This window comes from Salmo salar, chromosome ssa27, assembly GCF_905237065.1.
Source record: "Salmo salar chromosome ssa27, Ssal_v3.1, whole genome shotgun sequence".
Taxonomy (NCBI): domain Eukaryota; kingdom Metazoa; phylum Chordata; class Actinopteri; order Salmoniformes; family Salmonidae; genus Salmo; species Salmo salar.
In genome coordinates this window covers 23,516,965-23,525,000 of record NC_059468.1, presented here as the reverse complement: position 1 = coordinate 23,525,000, position 8,036 = coordinate 23,516,965, and the positions used below count along the sequence as shown (strand labels likewise).

The 8,036-nt window shown below is 47.1% G+C and overlaps 2 protein-coding genes across 4 annotated transcripts in view; both read left to right on the top strand.

Moving 5' to 3' along the window:
- LOC106588771 (proto-oncogene tyrosine-protein kinase Yrk-like) overlaps nt 1–1,739 on the top strand; it is a 20,946-nt gene extending 19,207 nt beyond the window's left edge. For all 3 annotated transcript variants that reach the window (XM_014178169.2, XM_014178171.2, XM_014178170.2), the window contains exons 9-13: nt 304–483; nt 577–653; nt 861–1,014; nt 1,103–1,234; nt 1,458–1,739. In XM_014178169.2, coding sequence (XP_014033644.2) covers nt 304–483; nt 577–653; nt 861–1,014; nt 1,103–1,234; nt 1,458–1,666 — 752 coding nt within the window. In that variant the 3' untranslated portion in view covers nt 1,667–1,739. The remainder of the gene's footprint in view (nt 1–303; nt 484–576; nt 654–860; nt 1,015–1,102; nt 1,235–1,457) is intronic.
- A 2,418-nt stretch (nt 1,740–4,157) lies between these two features.
- The window catches only part of ahdc1 (AT hook, DNA binding motif, containing 1), a 33,281-nt gene continuing 29,402 nt past the window's right edge, over nt 4,158–8,036 (top strand). The window contains exon 1 of the mRNA XM_045709218.1: nt 4,158–4,929. The gene's annotated coding sequence lies outside the window, so the exon portion shown is untranslated. The remainder of the gene's footprint in view (nt 4,930–8,036) is intronic.

The following is an 8,036-nucleotide window of genomic DNA, read 5'->3' as shown; positions in this document are numbered from 1 at the left end:
GAAACCCTGGACTATAGCGGTCTTCACAACTGTGTCCCAGAAGTGCTTCTCAGTGTGTCTGGGATTATTCCCAATGTGGTGGGGTGTAGTGCTCTCTTTTCCCACTTGCCAGCTGTTCCCAGTTTCCATTCCAGTGTTGTTCTGTGTCTGTGTAATAGTCTCTCTGTGTGTCCGGACCAGGAGGTAGCCAACCCTATTCCTGGTCCAGCTGACTCTCCCTCTCTCCTCCCCTTCCGTATCCCACCCCGCCACCTCCGTGCATGCCCTCTTTATAACTTGTGTGTGTGTGTGTGTGTGTGTCAGGTATGTGGAACGGCACCACCAAGGTAGCAGTGAAGACATTGAAGCCAGGCACCATGTCTCCAGAGGCCTTCCTAGAAGAAGCTCAGATCATGAAGAGACTGAGACATGACAAGCTGGTGCAGCTGTACGCTGTGGTCTCTGAAGAACCCATCTACATCATCACAGAGTTCATGAGCCAAGGTGCTGCACGGAGCACACACATATGCAAGCAGAGCCACACACACCACATGTTTTCACAATTATTTCTGAAATGAATTAAACTGTGTATTTCAGGTAGCTTACTGGACTTCCTAAAGGATGGGGAAGGAGGGAATCTGAAGTTGCCTCAGCTGGTGGATATGGCTGCACAGGTAAGAACACAAACCATCTTGGCAGTCCATCGATGCTCCTCTTGTGGTTGGGCCGTGGTTCAGAGCTTCTGGTGCTGCTGCCATGTGGCTGTGGAGTTCGATTTGGGAGTCACGTATGGGATTGGATGGCTTGCACCTCTAACCCTTCCTCCTGTGTGTGTGTGTGTGTGTGTGTGTGTGTGTGTGTGTGTGTGTGTGTGTGTGTAGATAGCGGCAGGCATGGCGTATATAGAGCGTATGAACTACATCCATCGTGATCTGCGAGCGGCTAACATTCTGGTCGGGGAAAATCTGGTGTGCAAGATAGCTGACTTTGGTCTGGCCAGACTCATAGAGGACAATGAGTACACAGCCAGACAAGGTAGAGGAGAGTTACTGTGTTAGGACTTTGTGACAACTCTTGATGTGAAAAGGGCTTCATAAATACATTTGATTGATTGATTTTACAGGAGCCAAGTTCCCCATCAAGTGGACAGCTCCTGAAGCAGCTCTATACGGGCGCTTCACCATCAAGTCTGATGTGTGGAGCTTTGGTATCCTGCTCACTGAACTCATCACAAAAGGACGCGTGCCTTACCCAGGTATGGGGGTGTAGATGTCTCCTACTCTGTCGTCCTTTTTTCCAGCCCTCTGTCTTTCCATCTGTCTCTATGATGGATATGCTGTGTGTTACACTGAAAAACATCTGTCTGTGTCTTTCTCTCTCCCTCCTCTCTCTCCCTCCTCTACCTCCCTCCTCTCTCTACCTCCCTCTACCTCCCTCCCTCTCTCTCTCCCTCCTCCCTCTCCATCCTCTCTCTCTAGGTATGAATAACCGTGAGGTTCTGGAGCAGGTGGAGAGGGGGTACAGGATGCCCTGTGCGGTGGGTTGTCCTGCCTCCCTCCATGAGCTGATGGTGCAGTGCTGGCGGAGAGAGGCGGACGAGAGGCACACCTTTGAATACCTGCAGGGCTTCCTGGAAGACTACTTCACTGCTACTGAACCCCAGTACCAGCCTGGAGAGAACCTGTGACCACGCACATGCACACAGACACAAGTGTACACACACACACACACACACACACACACACACACACACACACACATGACCTATACATACTGTAAGCCTTATCTACTATATGTTGCTGTCTGTCAGGGCAGAGCAATCAAACACGAGCCAGAATTCTTCCTCTCCTCCTATCTGTGCTCGGCTGCCTAGACCAGCAGAGGAAATGGGATTGTTGTCAGTGTACTAAGCCTTAATAGCTTTACTGAGTTACCATGACAACTAGGCTTCGTCTTTAGATGGAGGTTGGGGGGTTAAGGTTAGATGGGGTTAAGGGGGGTTAAGGTTAGAGGGGTTAGGGGGTTAAGGTTAGAGGGGGTTAGGGGGGTTAAGGTTAGAGGGGTTAGGGGGTTAAGGTTAGAGGGTGTTAGGGGTTAGGGGGTTGAGGTTAGAGGGGTTGGGGGGTTAAGGTTAGAGGGGGTTGGGGGGTTAAGGTTAGAGGGGTTAGGGGGTTAAGGTTAGAGGGGGTTAGGGGGCTAAGGTTAGAGGGGGTTAGGGGGGGGTTAAGGTTAGAGGGGGTTAGGGGGGTTAAGGTTAGAGGGTGTTAGGGGGTTAGGGGGGTTGAGGTTAGAGGGGGTTGGGGGGTTAAGGTTAGAGGGGGTTGGGGGGGTTAAGGTTAGAGGGGGTTAGGGGACCAGTTTGTGCCTAAAATCTTTACTTGTGTAAGATGATGATGGTGATGACTTCACTCCAATGCTTTTTACTCTCTAAGCATCTTTCATGACGTCAAAGTGGATTTTTACTGTAACCTTTCTTAAACCTGATATTGACAACCCTGTTTTTTAAATTTTTATTTAATGCTCGTATATCTACTGTTTGTATCTTAACTAACACATGGGGTCTGTTCAGCAGGGTGCAACGTTTCAGAATGTTCAGATAGACAATCATATATGTTCTATACAGTATATTTTTATCAGGTAGAATAGGCGTTTGTACCAGCTCTATTCGTAAAATTTTTATGTGCTATGTTCTGACTATTTCACCTCTCTGAATCCACGCATGTTCTGTATACAGCCTTCTGCCAATGGGAGGGCCAGGCAAAGGGTCAAATGAATGCACAGAGGTCGGAGTTGGGACCGTGAGCGGGAGTGTGGGTTTTTATGATGAATTTAACTTTTCTGTTGTTTCAGATGTTTCTGTGCCTGTGGTAAAGTTATTTTCCACAATACATGTGTCTTGTTTTCTTAGTTTCTAGATCTAGCCTGCAAACACGTATTTCTTTACTCACAGACACATGCACACACACATTTTGACTGTCTAGTGTGGTCAGTCTACTTGAAATTGGGTCCCTCCTGTGGTAAGTCTGTCTGCTGTTTTATCTGTGTGAGCACCCAGCGCTGTTCATTGTAACCATAGGGTTATAACCGGTAGTTTGTGTCATGGATGCTGATTGGCTAAAACACTAGTACAGCAGTGTGTACATCAGACAATATACCACGGTATGATGCAGAAATCCTTGTTTACTGTTCTATTTATGTTTGTAACCAGTTTATAACAGCAATAAGACACCTTGGGGTTTGTGGTATATGGCCAATATACCACGGCTAAGGGCTGTATCCAGGCACTCGCTTCCTGTCATGCAAAGAGCAGCCCTTATGCTGCATTCATAACCAAGTGGGAAGGTGGTAATTACCTAAATACCAGTTGGATATATTCACGTGCTTTGAACTCATTGAGAAATGCCGATTGGCTAATGTACAACAAGCTGCGTCAACCATAAACTAAAAGTACAGATATCATGCTTGTAAACAGATTTCTGTTCAAAAACCATATTAATAGATTGCTTTTTATAAATGTTTTAATGTTGCATTTAACTGCTGAAAAATGCTGTAATCAAGGTCATTTCATATAGGTAACGTCAGAGGTCAGCAGATGTGAGTAGTCAGAGCTCAGGGATGATAGATGAGTTTCCACGAGTAATTACCACTTCAAATGGATTGGGGATTTTTCCCGGTCCTATGTGGTAAAAACCACCTTCCCACTTGGTTATGGACGAAAGGTTGCTGGTTTGAATCCCGGAGCAGACAAAGTCAAAACCTGTCGCTGTGCCCTTGAGAAAGGCACTTGACCCCAATTGGTCCTGTGGCGCTGGACAACGGTGACCCTGGCCTTGATCCCACTCCTTGCAGGTGTCTCTGGGAGTTGGAATATGCAAAAAACACATCTCCATTACACACTTCTACAAGTGTGTAACAGGACAAATGTAAGCACCCCCCAAATTAGCTGTGGTATATTTAAGCGATAAGGCACGAGGGGGTGTGGTATATGGCCAATATGCCACGGCTAAGGGCTGTTAAGTACGATGCATTGTGGAGTGCCTGGACACAGCCCTTAGCCGTGGTATATTGGCCATATACCACAAACCCCTGAGGTGCCTTATTGCAATTATAAACTGGTTACCAACGTAATTAGAGCAGTAAAAATAAATGTTTTGTCATACCCGTGGAATACGTCTGATATACCACGGCTGTCAGCCAATCAGCATTCAGGGCTGGAACCACACAGTTTATAATGGCCAATATAACCCCTCGACTTAATGCTTAATTATAGAACTGACTCAAGTCAGTGTCCAACTCCCTCTCTCCATTTTTCTCTGACTCCTCTCGCCCACGTCTGCATTGCGTAACCCAGACAACAGTTTCTGATAACAAAAAAGAACTACATTTCCCAGACTTTTTATCCATAGAACTGAGGACAGCTACGGGTCCTTGGATGGGACTGACAGACAGGCACATCTGGCGAGAAACTAGAGAGGCAAGATTGCACTGTGTGTGAGAGAGAGACAGAGAGAGAAAGGGGGATATCGCGGAGAGATAAAAACGGAAGAAAGATTTGGTTCTTTCCTTCCTTTTCTCCTAGGAACGTCTGTCCCACGCCTGTCTGCCACGGGATCGTTACCGCGGGGTTTAAGGAGTGTTCGCGTTCTTGCGTGCAGAAGGGGATATACGCCCCCCGGTCAATTTCTCCTTCGCTTCTTTATATTTTACCTTCCTCCGTTTCCAGGGTTCTGCTGTTGATGTAGACCAGCTTGTTTTTAGAGAAACGGTTTTCTGTGGTGGAGCCCTGCACGTATACAGACAGATGCGCGCGAAGCACGGAGAGGAGACGTTAACCGTAGGAATGAACGGAAAATGCTGTGCGCCAGCAGTGGCAGCTGTGATATTACCGAGAACTCAGTGATCCGCACGACGAGAGAAGAGAAGCCCCGCTGCAGCAACGAGCCTCTCCCGGTGAGTGCGCATGCAGTGTCTATCTGTGTACACCACTCATATTTGCATACCGGACAGTTCTAGCGGCGCTGCCAGATGCGCGCGGCACCGCTGTATTTTTTTTTTATTGAAGGAATTTGTATTAACCTCGTCAGTGCCGTTTTAAAGGGAATTCGTGCACTGGGTCAGTCTGCCACTATGGCTGAGGTGGGCTCATCTCATTAGTGATGGTGACACACACACACACACACACACGAGTTAAGGCTATTGTTAAGTAAGCATCTCCATGCAGGGCTGATTGTGTGTATATGCTGATTCGTTGTGAAAGCGAAGATTTTACCATACACACACACATTCACACAGGACCGGATCCGTCACTGAGACTGTCTCTCAGGTAGGCTAGATTCACCGTCGGTCTCCACCTACATATACCATTCGGTACGTGCTGTGGCGCGAGCTCAGAGCGCGCTCCGACAGATGTTTACTGTAATTAAAGCGCGAGAGACGTCATCCCGTTCCCCTGTAAAGCCGGGCTATAATCCCCCGGTAACAAATTGAGCTGTCCTGACGCGCTCATCCGGTATAGGCACGAACCACCCGGTGCGTTGAATGAGTGACGCCCACATCAGCCTCAAGACACAGAGCTCATGGTGGTGCAGAGCTCATGGGTGGGGGGGGGACTAGATGGTGAGAGCGCGCCTGGGGCCAGTGTCTGTGTTGTGACAGTGTCATTTTATTTCAGGCCTTTTTTGACATGCACATCCTTTCCATGTGACGTGTCTGTGGGATGCTGATAGATGCTGAGCAAGAGGTATTAAAGAGAGAGACGTCTATGTCTGTGTGTGTGTGTGTGCGTGTGTCATTGCACAACATATAACAAACAGTATAGGCCTATTGTGTACATGTGTGTGGTGGTGGTAGTCATAGAAACGGCCTTGCATCTCAGCTGACGTTATTTCTGTCCTTAACCCTATTAGCCAGGTCAGTAGTCAACACACACACATTCTTACATATCTATATAGAACATTTTACTTTGAATGTTTGTCTTGGACTGCTTCATGTATTTGTTTGGCTGGAGTGTGTGTATGAGTGTATGAGTATATGATAGAGAGAGAGAGAGAGAGAGAGAGAGGGTGTGTGGTGCTGCAGATACACTCTGCTGATATGACAGCCACAGCCACAGCTCAACCAATCATCTGTCTCCTTTCTCAGCCTATCAGCAGGCCCTGCCAGGCTTCCTAGTTTCAGAAGTAGCTATGGAGATGGAACTGACAGCATGCACACTGACACACACAAACACACTTTCTAACTGAAGGTCATGACCCTCCCACTCAGAGTTGTAGTTCTGGTTTTACTCCAGCTGGTTCTGGTTCTAGTCCAGCTAGTTGTGGTTCTGGTTCTAGTCCAGCTAGTTGTGGTTCTGGTTCTAGTCCAGCTAGTTGTAGTTGTGGTTGTGGTTCTAGTCCAGCTAGTTCTGGTTCTGGTTCTAGTCCAGCTAGTTCTGGTTCTAGTCAAGCTAGTTCTGGTTCTAGTCAAGCTAGTTCTGGTTCTGGTTCTAGTCCAGCTAGTTGTGGTTCTAGTCCAGCTAGTTCTGGTTCTGGTTCTAGTCCAGCTAGTTGTAGTTGTGGTTTTGGTTCTAGTCCAGCTAGTTGTGGTTCTGGTTCTAGTCCAGCTAGTTCTGGTTCTAGTACAGCTAGTTGTGGTTCTGGTTGTAGTCCAGCTAGTTGTAGTTCTGGTTCTAATCCAGCTAGTTGTGGTTGTGGTTCTAGTCTAGTTAGTTGTAGTTGTGTTTTTGGTTCTAGTCCAGCTAGTTGTAGTTCTGGTTCTGGTTTTAGTCCAGCTAGTTGTAGTTGTGGTTCTAGTCCAGCAAGTTGTAGTTGTGGTTCTGGTTCTAGTCCAGCTAATTGTAGTTGTGGTTCTGGTTCTAGTCCAGCTAGTTGTAGTTGTGGTTCTGGTTCTAGTCCAGCTAGTTGTAGTTCTTGGTCTAGTCCAGCTAGTTGTGGTTCTGGTTCTAGTCCAGCTAGTTGTGGTTCTGGTCTAGCAAGTTGTGGTTCTGGTTCTAGTCCAGCTAGTTGTGGTTCTGGTTCTAGTCTAACTAGTTGTGGTTCTAGTCCAGCTAGTTGTGGTTCTGGTTCTAGTCCAGCTAGTTCTGGTTGTGGTTCTAGTCCAGCTAGTTGTGGTTGTGGTTCTAGTACAGCTAGTTGTGGTTGTGGTTCTAGTCCAGCTAGTTCTGGTTCTCTAGTCCAGCTAGTTGTGGTTCTAGTCCAGCTAGTTCTGGTTCTGGTTCTAGTACAGCTAGTTGTAGTTGTGGTTTGGTTCTAGTCCAGCTAGTTGTGGTTCTGGTTCTAGTCCAGCTAGTTGTGGTTCTAGTCCAGCTAGTTCTGGTTCTGGTTCTAGTCCAGCTAGTTGTAGTTGTGGTTTTGGTTCTAGTCCAGCTAGTTGGGGTTCTGGTTCTAGTCCAGCTAGTTGTGGTTCTAGTCCAGCTAGTTCTGGTTCTGGTTCTAGTCCAGCTAGTTGTAGTTGTGGTTTTGGTTGTAGTCCAGCTAGTTGGGGTTCTGGTTCTAGTCCAGCTAGTTCTGGTTCTGGTTCTAGTCCAGCTAGTTCTGGTTCTAGTCCAGCTAGTTCTGGTTCTAGTCCAGCTAGTTGTAATTGTGGTTCTGGTTCTAGTCCAGCTAGTTGTAGTTCTGGTTCTAGTCCAGCTAGTTGTGGTTCTGGTTCTAGTCTAGCAAGTTGTGGTTCTGGTTCTAGTCCAGCTAGTTGTGCTTTTGGTTCTAGTCCAGCTAGTTGTGGTTCTGGTTCTAGTCTAGCAAGTTGTGGTTCTGGTTCTAGTACAGCTAGCTGTGGTTTTGGTTCTGGTTCTAGTCCAGCTAGTTGTAGTTCTGGTTCTAGTCTAGCTAGTTGTGGTTCTGGTTCTAGTACAGCTAGTTGTAATTGTGTTTCTGGTTCTAGTCCAGCTAGTTGTGGTTTTGGTTCTGGTTCTAGTCCAGCTAGTTGTGGTTCTGGTTCTAATCCAGCTAGTTGTAATTGTGGTTCTGGTTCTAGTCCAGTTAGTTGTGGTTCTGGTTCTAGTCCAGCTAGTTGTGATTTTGGTTCTGGTTCTAGTCTAGCTAGTTGTGGTTCTGGTTCTA